General features: G+C 49.2%; 1 protein-coding gene across 1 annotated transcript in view; it reads right to left on the bottom strand.

The window, feature by feature from the left end:
• NUDT4 (nudix hydrolase 4) overlaps window positions 1-12,928 on the bottom strand; it is a 36,779-nt gene extending 23,851 nt beyond the window's left edge. Inside the window, exon 1 of the mRNA XM_066591521.1 lies at window positions 12,579-12,928. Within this exon, the coding sequence (XP_066447618.1) occupies window positions 12,579-12,677 (99 nt within the window). The 5' untranslated portion in view covers window positions 12,678-12,928. The remainder of the gene's footprint in view (window positions 1-12,578) is intronic.
• Between the last annotated feature and the right edge of the window lie 3,935 nt (window positions 12,929-16,863).

Here is a 16,863-nt window from a genome sequence, read left to right as displayed (position 1 = left end):
TCACCCACAATTAGAAAAAAAAAAAAAAGTTGCAGCAGACGCCACCTATCATTTTTCTTTATATATACATACACATTAAATGTGTACTCTTAGGATAGCCAGCAATTAGTTCCCACTCAGACAAGGTTAGCTTATATAACATTAACCAGCATGTGAGAATGTTCTGCGTCATGTTGAACACCGCTAGGCTAAAGATGCCTCTCACAGACAACCCCTCCATCCAGCTACCGCCCCAACTCGCTACTTACATTTGCCTCAAAACTCCTGAAACAGCACATCCACCTTGAACTGTCCCCCCACCCCACCCCGCATCCAACTCGCTCTTCAGCCAGCACCTGGTTTCTGACCAAACCACTCTATTGAAACCATGCTAACCAAAGTCACTGCGGATATACTTACTGTGAAAGCCTCAAAACAATACTCCATGCTCCTCCTTCTAGACTTGTTCTCTGCTTTCGACATAGTTGACCACTTCCTTCTGTCACAATTGCTTTCCTCTCTTGGCATCACAAACTTAGCCCTCTACTGGATCTCCTCCCAACCTCACAGATCAGTGTTTCCCACAAGCACACAATATCCTGACCTCCTCTCTGTTGGTGTCCTTCGAGCAAATGGCTTGGGGCCCCTACTTTTTTTGCATCTACACCTTTCACCCAAGATAGCTCATAGAATCCATGGCTTACATAACTACTTCTACACTGATTGAGACCGCTCAATTCTACCTAGTTGGCCCAGAGGTTACCTTTCCGATATCCAGAATCCCACTTTCTAAAATCCAACAGAGAAAACGGAACTCGCCCCTCCCCCCCATCAGACTTACTAATCCCAGTCAACAGCTCCATACTTTCCCCGAGGGCCACCAGCCCACTCTAGGGGTAACTTTTGATTCTATGGTCTTTCAGACCATACACACAAGTGTATGCTCACCACCAACTCAAAAACATCTCTCAACCTAAAAAGTTAACAAAAATACTAGTGCATACCCTTATCTCCCTCAGACTATTGCAACATCCTTCTGTTGCCTCCCATCCAACACACTTGTACCCTTCCAATCCATTCAGCTCTGCTGCCTGGCTAATCCATCTCTTCACCCCAACCACCACCCCTCTCCCTTCTGCCAATCCCTTCACTAGCTACCAATTGCCCAGCGATTGCAGTTCAAAATATTGACATACAAGGCTGTCCACAACCTGTCTCCCATCCTTACATCTCTGCCCCAATATCCCAACACCTCCCCAAACATTCTCCAATCCTCACACAGCCAAGTACAAGATTCTCCTCTGCCCCCGATTACTTGAACTTGCTACCTCAACACTCACCACCACTTTCAAAAGTAGCCTGAAACCCACATCTTCACAAAAGCCAACGGCCTAAACAAACCCTACAGCCACCGCACTTTGTACCCTCAACCCATTGCCCAAGCAGGAAGGATCCTCTAGCAGTCTGTATATTATTTAGTTCCTATTTATTATACTTGTCTGTTACATTATATACATACAGTGTCTTGGACATCACTACTGCTACTACAAGAGACTGGGCTGAACAGCTTTCATCTCTGCTGACATTCTATTGGAGCTGTCCGACTGTTGGCCAATGTTCCCAAATCATGGTACACATGTATGGGTTTATTTAATTTGGCAAAAACATGATTAGGACGAGTGAATGAACCCCTTTTCCTGTTAAAATAAGTGAAACGGTGCCAATATCTATTGGCCAAAAAAAACCTTCTAGATAAAACATAAGATGTGAACAGGTTCTATCAAAGCGAAGGATACTAACAAACGGGACAATTAACTAGAGCACTAGTTTAATATTGAGTTAAAAGAAATGGTTATAAATTAATTTCACAAACCCGCCAAAAAAGCCAATCAGTACTGAGAAATATCAGGAGATATTCTTGTAGCTTGACGCCACCAGAAGCTAGGGGTTTGACAAGAGGAACGCCCCTCTCACACCCCTAGCTCCCGATAGGGTCAAGGCTGGAAGGTCTTGGCAGTGCCTCCACTACTTTTAGCCGGCCCTGCTGGTTTAGGGTGACTGTTCGTTTTCCACTTGGGCTTAGATTATGAGCTGTAAATGTTGCCAGTTTACAGCTAATAATCTAAGCCTAAAAAGAAAACGAACAGTCACCCTAAACCAGCAGGGCCGGCTAAAAGCAATGGAGACGCCGCACATGTGACTCACCGCTTGGTCCGGTACCACTCATCAGGGATAGCTCTGCTGTCACGCCACCGGGGAATGGCCTTGAAGCTGGCCCTGCGTGGCTGCAGCTGGGGCCGCTCTATGCTGCTCCAAATAAGCCTTCCTTAGTGAGCTGGCAGGACCTGCAGCCCAGCCAACTTTGCAGCCAATCAGCGGGGCATCAACCCCCCCCCCCCCCCCCGGGCTCCACTAGGACCAGGGGGCTTAACCAATCTTGGCTCTACTGGGATTTCCTGGTGGCGTCAAGATACAATAATACTGTATAAGGCACGCATGTTTAATAGCTCGCTATCCGTGAAGCTTGAATACAGAGGCCAGATTTACAAAATCGGGTTACTCCTTGATGCCAAGGCCGCCTTACAATAAGAATAGTTCATATAGAAACATAAGCCTAAGGGCTTCTTCCCACGGACGGATTTCCGTAGCTATTAGGTTCTATTAAACCTAATAGCTCAATGCTCACGGTGCGGAATTTCGCACCGTGAAATCACCGACCTCACCCGTGGCATGCTCCATTTGCCGCGGGTGTACGCGCGGACGGCTTCCATTGCAGTCAATGGAAGCTGTCCGTCACGCTATCTTCACTGGTTTGGATGGGGCACGTATAGAATACACAAATGCAGAGGGGACACCCCTCCTGATGTAAATACAAATGTTCACAAGCAAGTTTTTAAGTGGTAAGTTTTGAGTGCAAAACAGCCTCAAATTTCTGTGTGTGAACATTTGTATTTAGATCAGGAGGGGTGTCTTCTCTGCATCTGTATATTATATATGTGCCCCATCCAAACCAATTCAGCCTGATGAAGAGTCAGTAGAAGACCCGAAAGCTCGCTATAACATCATGTATTTTTGTTAGCCATTAAAAGGTATCCTATCTACAAGATGACTTGGTTTCTCACACTGAGAACAATCACAGTTTGCTTTACTGGCTAACATGGTACCAAGCCCCCCTTTTTTTGTTTTATCTGGACGCACATTAAACACTCGCCTGAGGATCGCCAATTCACAGAAGCAATTTGAGGCATTTAATTAAAAATGCCCCGTATCGGCATGAAAAATGCACATTGGCAAGCACAATACCATGCCAAGTTTAATGGCCTGATATTGCGCTTGCCCGTGTGAATTTAGCGTTAAGATACCTTGACACAGGACAATTAAATCGCTGGAAAGAGGGAATTTGGGCAATAGGCCCATGTACAGGCGGGCACTGACAGGACACAGAGTGAGACCAAAAGCGAAACGACTGTCGGGTCGTGTAAACATGTAGCAGTGCAACTCTAAATGACTGCCTGTATCCTGCACATGCAGGCGGGTGGCAGAAACGATCTCCGTCTGTTCTACCTCTATTCTCAGAACAATTACAGCTCCCATGTAACACATAGGAGTGATAGTTGGGCAGTCGTCGGCAGCCACTTATATCTCCGACAGTCACCCCATGTAAGGCCCCCTGTCCACGGGCAAGGTGGAATATGGCTAGCGATATTCCGCCGCTGGGGAGCAGGGAAGAGAACTGTCAGTTCTTTGTGGTGAGCCTATCTGATGGCTCACCGTGGAGAATCACAGCATGCTGCGATTTGAATCCCGCGAGTGGAGAATCGCTATCATTCTCCGCTCATGGACAGGGGGCTGCGCTTTCCATTATCGGATTATCGCCGAGAGTAACGCAATGCACTATCGCCTGCAGACAGGAGCTCTAAGGTACTTTTAGCCTCTGTTCTCCCACAGAATAAACGGCCTATAATCCCATGTGAACGCACTCTTAGGCCTCATGTCCACGGGCAAAAGAAGAATTAAAATCCGCAGCGGATTTTAACTCTTCTCCTGCCTTCGGACCACCCGCGGGTAGATAAATACCCGTGGATGGTCAATAAAAGTGATTTAAAAAAAAAAAAAAAAAAATGGAGCATGAAAAAATCTGGACCATGCTCCATTTTCGTGCGGGTCTCCCGCGGGCTTCTATTGAAGCCTGTGGAAGCCGTCCGGATCCGCGGGAGACCAAAATCAGAATTTACTCACCTGCTCCGGATCTTCCCTTCGCCGCGGCTTCATCTTCTCTCCGTCGCGGCCGGATCCTTTTTCTTCAGGCCGGCGCATGCGCGGGGCACGCAACCGACGTGCCCTGCGCATCCGCCGGCCCGAAGAAAGAAGATCCGGCCGCGACGGAGAGAAGATGAAGCCACGGCGAAGGGAAGATCCGGAGCGGGCGAGAGGTGAGTTAATTCTTATTTTTATGCCTCATGTCCGCGGGGCAGGAGGGACCCGCTACGGATTCTCCATGGAGAATCCGTAGCGGGCCTGATTTTCCCTGTGGACATGAGGCCTTACAGTTTATTTTCTCACCTCACCTGCTGAAATTTGTTCCAAGCATCTACTACTCAGTAAAATGATGACACGGCTTCTGACCCCCATCTAATCCCCTTGTTATTGGGTTACATTCCTTATTAAAAACACTTCCCTCCTGAACTTCACCGAAACCTGTAAAGCTGTATAATCCATCGGGTGAATCATATCTGATGTATGTGTAAATATAATAAGTTTGCCAAATGGCATCTATTTACCAAAACGTCCAGTGTTCCCCGATATCTGCATTTGCCCATCCTGCTTGTTTACCGCTCGTTGTCAAGGGTTACAGTGATAGCGCCATTCATCCTGCTAAGCTGGCATGAAGTACGGCCAGGAGCGGCATGCGAGAGCACACACAGGAGCTCCTGGCAGCTCTACTGCGGTCTACAGGGCGGCATACATAGTAGTGATGAAGCCATTTAATAGACATCAATAAAGCTGCAGGAATTGGCGGGGCGTAGATTTAGGCAGTGACACATGAGGTCAGCACAGGGCCGCTGCCTCAAATGCCAATCATGCCTACAGCTCCACCCATAAAGCTGGTAAGGAGAAGGAGGGCGTTTTTGGTGGCAGACCCTAGGAAAACTGGAAATCAAAGGAGTTGAGAATACCCCTTTAATGCACAAGAATTTGAGGCATGTCCTCCTTCCCTCCAGGCTACACAAATAATGGCTCAGAATTCTCATAAAACATAAGTGGCATGTAAGTGAGCAAGACCACCACAGATGAACAATACTGCCCACAAGAAAATATATTGTGTATACCCAGAAATGAGGGGTTCCTTAAATGGGTGTTCTAGAACAAATTATCCCCTATCCTGTGGATAAAGGGATAAGATGCTGATCGGTGGGGGTCTGCTCAGACCCCCACTGATGTCGAGAAAGTGACTCCTGTATCCCGTCTCCTGTGACTGCAGCGATGTTGCTCTGAATGGAGCACCAGGCGAATGTGCATGCCACTGGGCCATTTGTCAGCCCCATTGACAATGAATAGAGCGGCACAACACTTGTGCGACTATTGCTACAATCAGTCTCCTCACTGCGAGGGATGCAGTAAGGCCACAGTGAGAACAAAGAGCACCGGACCCCCGTTCTCAGGATGGGTGGGGTCTCTATGGCAAGGCCCCACCGATCAGCACGATATACCACATCCTGTGAATAACTTGTAATTATGGTGCAACCCCTTTAAGGCCTCCGAGCACCCACCAGACGTGGCCGCATCCACGACGCTCCTTTTAAGTTAATTAGCGCCATGCACAAACAAAAAAAAATAAAAAATTAAACACACACAGGCCACTATGGGTTGCCCATGGCGGCCAATTGGGTTCCTTTTTAAACTCTCCCTAGAGAAATGAAATCCTCTAAAAGGTCCTCTCACACATGTGATTTTTCTTTCGGCCACAGCTCCCGGCGGTGTGTTTTAGCGCAGCCCATCATTGTGATGGGTGATGAGATGCGCTAAATGCCCAAAGATAGAACAGACAGCGCTTGGAAAGCACCGTGATCGACCGCATGTGTGAAGCCTCATTGATTTCAATGAGAGCATTATACCGCAGCGTTCAGAATGCCACGTTAATCGCGATAAAAAGCGCCTGCGAGAGGCCTTAGGCTTACAACTTTTTCCCATTCAAGAAGCTGTGTGGAGAAAAAAAGTGAATAATTCTGCAAGAAATGGTAAAAGTTTTTTAAAAAACTTAACAGTCCCTCAAGGGAATTAGAACATGCAATCGCTTATATAATACATTGCAATACTTCTGTATTACAATTTATTATGCCTATTAATATTAGTATACTATTAGGAAATTACATAGTAATAGTGTTTCTAGTGGCGCAATGCGCTGCCCCCCTCCACCCACACACACACACACACCACTGCTACATGTACATAACATACAGCTCTGCTACATACATTCTTCATACAAGTCCTGCACACACTGATCTCCCCTGGTCATGCGACCCCAGACTGCTCCCACACAGATGACCGATCACATGACAGTGACATCATGACAGGTCCTGTAAGCACACTGCTGCTATAGGTGGGTATTATTGTATCTTGACGCCACCGGAAGCAGGGGGTTTGACAGCAAGAACACCCATGTCACACCCCCAGCACCCGATGGCGTCAAGCCTTGACGGTCCTAGCAGCGTAGGGATTTACTTCATGCTGGTATGGAGGGTTACGCATAGGGCTGGTTTCAGTATTAACCCCAACACTGAAAACAACCCTCAACTTAACCCTCTATGCCAGCCACATTGTCACCCAGCTCTGTCCCCCAGCTCTGTCCCCGGAGTTTGATAGCAGTGTCCCAGCTCCCCCCCAGCCTCCCCCTCCCTGACTCACCGTTACCCAGCGCTGTGATGGCGCCGCGGCAGGTCCCCCAGTCCCTCAGTGTCTGCCGCCACCGGCCAGTGCAGGGAGTCCGCCGGGGAAGGCGCTCTGCCGCCGCCACTGCAGAGTGCAGGGAGTCCGCCGGGGAAGGCGCTCTGCCGCCGCCACTGCAGAGTGCAGGGAGTCCGCCGGGGAAGGCGCTCTGCCGCCGCCACTGCAGAGTGCAGGGAGTCCGCCGGGGAAGGCGCTCTGCCGCCGCCACTGCAGAGTGCAGGGAGTCCGCCGGGGAAGGCGCTCTGCCGCCGCCACTGCAGAGTGCAGGGAGTCCGCCGGGGAAGGCGCTCTGCCGCTGCTCCCTCACTGTCCGGGGCAGCAGCCCACTTCAGGGAGTCTGCCCCAGGAAAGCCGCTGGAGCATGAGGTAAGGTGCGGTTGGTGAGTGCCAGGACCTGAGAGGTGGGAGTGGCCGGCCTGTCAAGCAGCCTGTATCTTGTCACTACCCACGCATCTGGTGGCGACAAGATACAAGAATACCATGTAGGTGTTAGTATTCCATCCCCTACAAACCCCCACGGCCTCAGTTGCTATGGAATACTAACGAACATCTAGCCGGACAGCAGCCATGTGCATACAGGACCTGTGATGTCACCGTCATGTGCTCAGGAGCGGAGCATGTAACTCGCTCACCCCCTGGATGAAGGACATTTGATGACGTCACAGTCAGGTGATCAGGGACGCACCATGTAAGTCACTCACGGACGAACAAGTGTATTTTGATTAACACATGCTGCTGGCAGAACAAAATATAGACTTCCGTATATTGTCCCCAGTGCAGAGTGGCATCCTGGGACCTATTGGGTAGCAGAAGGAGCCTGTTCCCCTCTGTCTAACCACTTAGGATGCCCTGGTGGCTATTGACCAAATTAACTAAAAGGGGTTAAGTGACAGGGTTGGGACTAGTGTTAATCCTGGTGATCGCAGGTGCGCGGTCACTGTATAACAGTTGGCACCTGTTATGTATGCAGTAGGCTCAGCTCCAGAGCCGGCCCTACATACTCCCGTGACATGAAATGTACATGCATGTCACACATCAGAAAGGGGTTATGGGTAAATGCACATGTAGTGGAATTGCTGTGCATTTTCATTGTGGATAATCGACAGTAGAAACCGGTGCTAGCCATGTGGAGGACATTCATTCAGATCTCATCCACGGGGTGCAGAACTTACAGCACAGAAATTGACCTGAGGTGCGGATTTCACCCCCCAGGCTTCACAAGCTATTTAATCAGCAAATTCCCATTTATATCTCAGAACTCCACAATCAGCAACTTTAAGCTTTTAAATAAAGTTTAGAGTCTATTCCTGCCTATCTCCCGTATTCCCCCGTGCGGTGCGAGGAGCACGGACTGCCTATCTCCCGTATTCCCCCGTGCGGTGCGAGGAGCACGGACTGCCTATCTCCCGTATTCCCCCGTGCGGTGCGAGGAGCACGGACTGCCTATCTCCCGTATTCCCCCGTGCGGTGCGAGGAGCACGGACTGCCTATCTCCCGTATTCCCCCGTGCGGTGCGAGAAGCACGGACTGCCTATCTCCCGTATTCCCCCGTGCGGTGCGAGGAGCACGGACTGCCTATCTCCCGTATTCCCCCGTGCGGTGCGAGGAGCACGGACTGCCTATCTCCCGTATTCCCCCGTGCGGTGCGAGGAGCACGGACTGCCTATCTCCGGTATTCCCCCGTGCGGTGCGAGGAGCACGGACTGCCTATCTCCCGTATTCCCCCGTGCGGTGCGAGGAGCACGGACTGACTCCCTCCGGTATTCCCCCGTGCGGTGCGAGGAGCACGGACTAACATGCTGCTGGTTCTCTCTGTTGGACTATTTAACAATCACCCCTCTATATGAAGTCTCAGGATAGGAAGGTACCAGCAGAGGGCATGGGTGGCACTACCACAGCCCGATTACATGCATGAGCCCAAATACTGACCCTTTTACAGCTCCTTTACACAAACTACTCTTCTACTTTTCTAGCTTTCTGAAATGCTTGCTTAAAAAAAAATAAAAAAAAATTTTTAAATTGCAGCTCCTCATTTCTATACATGGAGACCAGGGTTTTGGGAACTTTTTTTTATACTGAATTATCTTTCCACAGTTTTCTCTTCAACTTGAAAAACGCCGTATCCACAGCATGCTGCTTTTGGAAGAAACGGCCCCGACCTCAAAAAACACTTTTCTGAAATGTCGCTAAAAAACTGCATTGAAAGTTCCCCTTGTTTGTGAATGGGATTGTGTGCACCGCCGACTGTTGTCAGACATGACATAAGATTACGCTGTCCAAGCCCAAGGCAAACATCCCAGGCGTTAGTGTCCCACAAGTGGTGCGTCCCCAGAACGTACGACGCTTAGTCCCTTTCAGATGGAACAATTATTGTTCACTCTAGCAAAAGTGGCCGATCTGTTCGGTCTAAACGTGGCCGACGACCAGACAGCAAACTAGAATGGTTTACTTTTCATTCGTCGTCCCATTTTCTGCAGGCGCACGCGGCACAATTTCATTGCGTATTACGTGCGCACAATACACTGTGAATGCAGTCAGCGAAAATACATTGACTTTCAATGATCCACTCACGTGTGTATTCTTTGTGTAGAATTTCACATTGGACCTGGACCGAGCCTGCTAGGCAAGTATCGTAAGACATCCCCCAAATAAGACCCAACTCCTCTTTGAGGGCAAAAATTAATATAAAACAGGGTCTTATTTTGGGGAAACAGTATAAGGGCTCCTTCATACATAGCAGAATTGGTGCACAATTCCAGCAGCTGAAAATCCACAGTATTGGGGTGGATTTTGACGCAGATCGATAGCAATCTTTACTTGAAAGGGTGAAATCTGCTGCATATACGCATCAAATGGGGCAGATTTTGGTACAAACCCACACCAAAAAATAAAATAATAAAATCACACAGCAATGCAAAATATGCTGCGTATTTTGGTGTGGATCCACATCCAAATCCGCCACATGTGAAATACCTTGTTTGCAAACTCTTGGCCAAACTGGTGACCATCTGGAGCCCTGTCCAGATAAACTCCACACAGAAGAAGATCTCAATGGTGGGGCTGCTCCTCTGGGTCTCTTCATTAAGATCAAAGGAAAAGCCAATGGCCAGTCCTCAATTCTGATAAATACAACTAAAGCGGGGCATCAAGAAGTGGCAGTGCCATGACTCTAGATATTGGTACTACTTCAGCACTAGAACCCCACAAGTGAGGCCTGGTCATTTATGGGTGTTACGGCTGCTGCACCCAGATCGCCTGCATTCCAACTAAACCAACCTTAGATCACAATCCGGTTCTAATGTCGCACACTATTCTCCTGGATATCAAGCACCATAAACCTGAATCCTAGTAAGAGCGAGGCCTAGAAGGAAAAGCCACATGATGGGAAAATTATGTGAAATTTCTGTAAACAGTGAAAACCTGCAGCAGATCACATTACTGACTGCGTAGAGGGGGTCCGGACAAGCCTCATCTACACTTTAGGAGTTTTCTGCAGAGAGATAAAACTGCGGGCGAACTTTTAAATCAGCAACGTTAGCTTCTGTAGCAAGATGAAACCTGCAGCAACTTCCGCCTGCAAGACGCAGATTTTGACATGCATGGACCTGGAATTCCTGATCAGGCACATGGCCGTGCTGTGGTCTGTACGTCATACATGAGTATGTCTGCCATAGGCACTGTGTATATCGCCATACCATACCTAATAAAACACTAGTTTACCCCTAGAAGTGGAGCATCTGTGGGAGAGAGAACACCACCATAACGCCCCTGATATAACCTACTATTATCGTATGAGCTTATCACACATCCATACAACACTGATCAGTACAGCCCGTGTGCACAAATCTTTATGTTCATTCTTTTAATTGGATCTGCCCTTCTTTAATCAAAGTCAACAGTTCTAAAGTCTAAAAAAAAAAAAAAAACCATTGTCAAATTTTGCAAATCACTAATTTAGAAAATACTACTGTAAAGCCGGCCGCCTGCGTTCTCTCAGCAAGACGTACGCGGCGGACAAGCGTAGAGAAATGTGCGCTATATCAGGGATACAGTCTTTACTCACAGGCCTTATGTACCTGACTGATAACCGGTTACACGCTAGAAGGTACTGTGACACGTGACGGGGCGACGCAGCACTTATATGGTCTTTGGTCTCTTACTCCACATCACTGCTGATCCGAGAGGCAGGTTACAAAATGACCATTTCCCCCTCATCTAGGAATGGGCAAAACAGAGAAGAGCGGCCAGAACGCTCCAGGAGTCAGGCAGCAACTCACCGACAAACAGAAAATAACCGAAACAGACGTAAGCAGCCAATCTGTAGATGCATAAACACCTGGCGCAGCTCCAGGCCTAACAACTTACAGAAGAGCAAACAAGAGAACCGTAGGACCCCCTGACCTACACCAACGTATCCCATCCCCCCTCCCAGGTGGTCAGCAAGTGGACGGCTCAGGATCCATAACAGATATGTTGGCTCCGTCCGGCTGACTTATGAAGGGGCTGTTGTTACACCCTTACCCAACACTCCGACTAATGTATACAAGTTATGTAGATCTGACAATGTAACACGCACTTCGCTACAGTCACCTGTATACTCTCTTCCTTCCCTTTCAATGCAAGTCATGTAAAGTCCAGGCAGTGCTGTCAGGTCAGTATACATATGGGCAATGCCATGGCGCCTACAGGCAGGTCGGGGTACTGCATGAGGAAAAGGGGAATCCCCTGGCCGAATGACTCCTTAAGAGCAGCGTTGAATGGACCCCATTGAGTATAATGGAGCCCCTTCGGTTTCCACCCGACTTAACTGGAAGAAAAAGCGCCGCATACAACTCTGTCTTCCAGATCTACGACAATGTCCAACCGGAGGGCCGGCGCGGATCTCCAGGCGGGCTTAAAAATATAATATATACATCAGAAAAAAGTGTAAACACATGCCGCAGTATATGTAGCCATTTAAAGATGTGTACAGCCGCAGGTGTTTTGCAAAAAAAATAAAAATAAAATAAATTTATATATATTTTAAAAAATATAAATAAACTAAATCTTGCTATTTGCATAACGCCAGCTTATTCCAAATTTCAAGTAATCAGTAAATAATCCTTTTTATGAAGACGGGGAGAATCTTTCCAAATTAGAGTTGTCTAGTTGTAAAAGGTGAGAAGCGCGTTGTGTAATACCGTAAAGCGCGTCGGGCCGCAGGAAAACAACGTAACAAAGAAAAAGAAATGTAAACAAACGGACTTCTGCAATATAAACCAGCTGAAACGCGCTGATGCGTCTGACAGATCCGCACACTGTACGTCTGTCTAAAACCATCCAAATACACGGTTTTATCCTTTTACCGGCCTACATACGGGCATCTTTGGCCAAGGTAACCCGGGCACTGCCATCCTGCCAGCTGCGACAGATCCCGCTGATGTAATCACACCCTGGAGGAAATAACGCTCCCCACACAACAAGTCTGAACAGAGCCCGAGCAGTACCGGCCGCGCCGGCAGGGGGCGCTGCACTCCGGCCACACATGTGGGGGCTCCTGTCAGCGGCCGCGGGGGGCTGCCCTGGAGACCCCGAGCTGCACACAAAGACGAGGCCAGCCCGAGCCGGGGTGACACAGGCCGGCGTGCTGGGGGCGGGTCTCCCGGTCTCACCTCATCCTCCCGCTCGTTCCTGAAGCACAGGCAGGCCGCCCGCTTCTTAAATCCTTCCCGGTCGTAAGTCCGAGTCTGGTTCGGCTTGAACTTCATCATAGAGGCGGCTACTCCTCCAACGTCCCCGGATGCTGCAGCTGCTGTCACCGCGACCCTTGCCGCTCCCTACCCGCACAACACGTCCGAGCGCCCGGAGCAGAAGGAGAGCCGGCCCGGGGTTAGAGGAGGCAGGTGGTGGTAGAGAGAGATGAGCCCTCGGAGCTGACGCGCCTCTCCATGGACTTGTGTCGTCTCCGGTCTGTGTCCGTTCAGCTGGTCCGGCCCCGCCGCCCGCACTCCCCCGACCCCGTCACTCCCGCCCCTGCGCGCACACTGCACGTCTAGGAGAGGACGGCTTGCATTCCACGGCGCGGTCGGGAGAGAAAGGCTCGGGCGCATGCGCGGTGACGAGGGCGGGACGGCGGCTGCAGCTCTCAATGAAGAGCGAGCGTCCTGGACGTGGGGCGCGCATTCCTGTAGCCTCCGTGTCCCCGCCCCCTGGTGGCGGACGGCGGCGTCACCCCTACTGTCCGCGTCACCCTGACAACCACTCCATTCTCCTGTCATAGTACACTGCACATGTGATGTGACCAGAGCTTCAGATTAGTGGGGGCGCAATTATAATCTGCCCTGGCTGGAAAGCTCCCATACCAGTGGGAAATGGTGTTTAGGGTCAGCTGCACACGGGCGGATTTGCATTGCGCAAGCTGGAACGGACGTCCGGCTCCCGCAGCAAATACCGCCCATAGCATGCAATGGAAAAGCGCTTTTTCATGTACGCGAGCGGAAATCAACTGCGATTTTCCGCTTGCGGAGGAAAAAAATTGCAGGATTCTCTATTTCTAGGCGGAATACATGCAGATGGCTTCCATTAAAGTCATCCGACCCGTGATGCTTCCGCAATCACCGTTGCAGAAAGGTCACGGGATCCACATCATCAGCTAGTGGTGGTGCAGCGAAATCTGTACTGTGCATGTGCGCCAACGCGTACATACACAGCACAGATAAAGAAGACTGGACTGGTATGAGGGGTCACCGGCCAGGCAAAGGGTCGGATTCCGCTACAGGATCCCGCATGCGGAATCCGACCAATCTTTGTGCAGGCGGCCTAATCCCTAATACGCATCACTAATGGGCTCTTAATCTGCACATACATCATCTAAAGGCAGTAGCTCAGCTGACTCCTGACAGCCAGGGTCCTGCTCTAACTGCCAGATGCCGAGAAAACTCAGTTCCTGCCAGTTAAATCCCTGACAAGATCCGGCCGCGACGGAGGGAAGATCCGCAGCGTCCGGACAGGTAAGTAATTCTTCTTTTTTAGCCTCATGTCCGCGGGAAAGGAGGGACCCGCTGCGGGATTCTGCATGAAGAATCCGCAGCGGGCCTGATTTCCCCCGTGGACATGAGGCCTAAGCCACCAACTGCGCTAAAGTAACAAGATCAGTTGCCCTCACAGTCCTCTGCAGCAAGGATTCAGGACTGTAACCACACCGCCCTCCCGATGTTTGTTGGGGAAGATGATATCACCGGCTATCATGTGACTACTGCAGCCAATCAGAGACCACAGCATCACTGTTCAGAACTCCTGGCATCATAATCCCCCCGGTGCGAGCGTTGATGCCAGAAGTGGCGGTGATCCTGCAGCGGTCCCATTATATCTGGTGACATCATGTTCAACAACAAACACTGGGAGCACTGCGGGGCTATAGCACTGGATCCCCGCTGCAGAGGATGCGTAAGTAGAGTTGATCTTGTTATTTTAGTACAGTTGGTGGTATAGGCAGAATGTTATCTGGTAACTGGACAACCCCTTTAATAGCTGATGCTTTATAACAAGATATATATATATATACCGTCCATTTGATGATCTGAGCTTTCCTGCTTGGAGATCAGACACATAACACCAGAGTGTAGTCCAAAATGAAGTGAGCAAGGTTTCTGTTGATCAATTTCAGTGTAAATCTATATTAAAGTATGACATTTGAGCGACTTAGAACGAGGCCTGGTCATCAGTGGTAGACTATCTGGGTCAATATTTAAAAAACAGCCACGCATGTGGAGTTTTCTTGTGATTGTTCCCAGCAAGAGAAACCAAGTAATCTTGTAGATATGATAGCTTTTAATGGCTAGCAAAAATACGTGATGTTATAGTGAGCTTGCGAACCTCTTGGGTTCTTCGTCAGGCTAAATTGTCCAATGTTCAAAAATCAATGAACCCTTCATGTCAGCTGTCCAGTGTATGTCAGTGCCTCCATCTAAGGCCTCCTTCCCACGAGCGTGACGGGCTCCACCGCGTAATATTCCGCAGTGAAGCCCGTCACGGCGCCCCCCAGAGACCCCATACTTACCAGCGGAAGATCGCGTGAAGACGCTTCCCCGCTCACCGCCGCCGCGTCATGTGACACGCCCACCGCGTCACGTGACGCGCCGGCCGCGTCATATGACGCGCGGCGGTAGGCGGGGAAGCGTTTTTTCACGCTATCTTCCGCTGGTTGCAGCGGGAGATAGCGTGAACGGACGGCTTCCATTGACTGCAATGGAAGCCGTCAGCGCGTACACCCGCAGCAAATAGAACATGCTGCGGGTGAGAACGGGAGATTTCATGGTGCGTAATTCCGCGGTGGAATTACGCATCGTGTGCATTGTGCTATTAGGTTCAATAGAACCTAATAGCAGGGTGCAACGCAGCGGATTTTTGCCGCGGATTTACGTGGCGTAAATCCGTTCGTGGGAAGGAGGCCTAATTTGTAGCAACTGCAAGAAGCTATCCTGTCCCATGGCCTAATATTCCTGCAGAATAATGGAACCTATATGACAACAAAGTGTTGCAGTACTTAAAGGGGTTTTCCCGCGGCAGCAAGTGGGGTTATACACTTCTGTATGGCCATATTAATGCACTTTCTAATGTACATTGTGCATTAATTATGAGCCATACAGAAGTTATTCACTTACCTGTTCCGTTGCTAGCGTCCTCGTCTCCATGGTGCCGTCTAATTTCAGCGTCTAATCGCCAGATTAGACACGCTTGCGCAGTCCGGTCTTCTCCCTGGTGAATGGGGCCGCTCGTGCCGGAGAGCTGGTCCCGCGTCGTCATCGTAGCTCCGCCCCGTCACGTGTGCCGATTCCAGCCAATCAGGAGGCTGGAATCGGCAATGGACCGCACAGAGCCCACGGTGCACCATGGGAGAAGACCCGCGGTGCATCGTGGGTGAAGATCCCGGCGGCCATCTTAGTAAGGTAAGGAAGAAGTCGCCGCAGCGCGGGGATTCGGGTAAGTACTAAACGGGTTTTTTTTTTAACACATGCATTGGGTTTGTCTCGCGCCGAACGGGGGGCCTATTGAATAAAAAAAATACCCGTTTCGGCGCGGGACAACCCCTTTAAGACCAAAGAAAGTCCAATGCGCTTCTAGATGACTGTCTAAATGCTGGCAATTCAGTGTATGTAGCTTCACTTTTTGCAAGAAAATATTACAAAGCGTGGTCTGCCCCTCCATGATCATGGACACCTACCTCCTACCTACACCTAAAAAAATAAATTTCGACCCGCAAACTATTTTTAAAATTAATAAATTGCTATCGGTTTTCTTTAGAACAAAAATATTACTGTGTAGGGATTCTAAAACAACAATGTGGCTACTGAGAGACTGATAACTCTTAAGCATTGCTCTCATTGTGACCTGAGGCAACTGACTGCCTAGTGCAGATTTGTTTTGTATATAGAGACTTGTCAGTAAATTGTAACTTAAACACTGAAAATGTGTACATAGTTTAGATCATATACTACTAACTGGTGCCCCTCAATGCCACATTGCAAATCAGGTTTATTTGCCAAATTTACAAACTTTCAGCTTAAATAAAAACAAAACAATCAAACAAGGATTTCAAATTCAACACAAAATACTACTTTTGACGACTACTGCAGCCTCAAAATTATTTAATAGCCCTGAATAGAATCCCTCATAATAGCACATATTTGCAAATCAGGTGTTATCTCAAGCACACCGGATGTAAGTAGTCAAGGGCTTAATTATTCACATCAGGTGTGCTTGAGATGAAACACATCAACTAGCTGGACTAAGTAGTGTTTTGTTAACTGACATTTGATTACATGTTAGAAATATGACAAAGGCCCAATGGCACACAGGCATATTTGCATTGCGAAAACTGGAGCAGGTGTCCGCCTCTGGATTCCGCAGCCAATACTGCCCATAGCCATGCTATGCAAAAACGCTTTTTCATGTCCA

This window comes from Eleutherodactylus coqui, chromosome 2 (genome assembly GCF_035609145.1).
Source record: "Eleutherodactylus coqui strain aEleCoq1 chromosome 2, aEleCoq1.hap1, whole genome shotgun sequence".
Lineage (NCBI taxonomy): Eukaryota > Metazoa > Chordata > Amphibia > Anura > Eleutherodactylidae > Eleutherodactylus > Eleutherodactylus coqui.
This window is presented reverse-complemented; position numbering and strand designations above follow the sequence as displayed.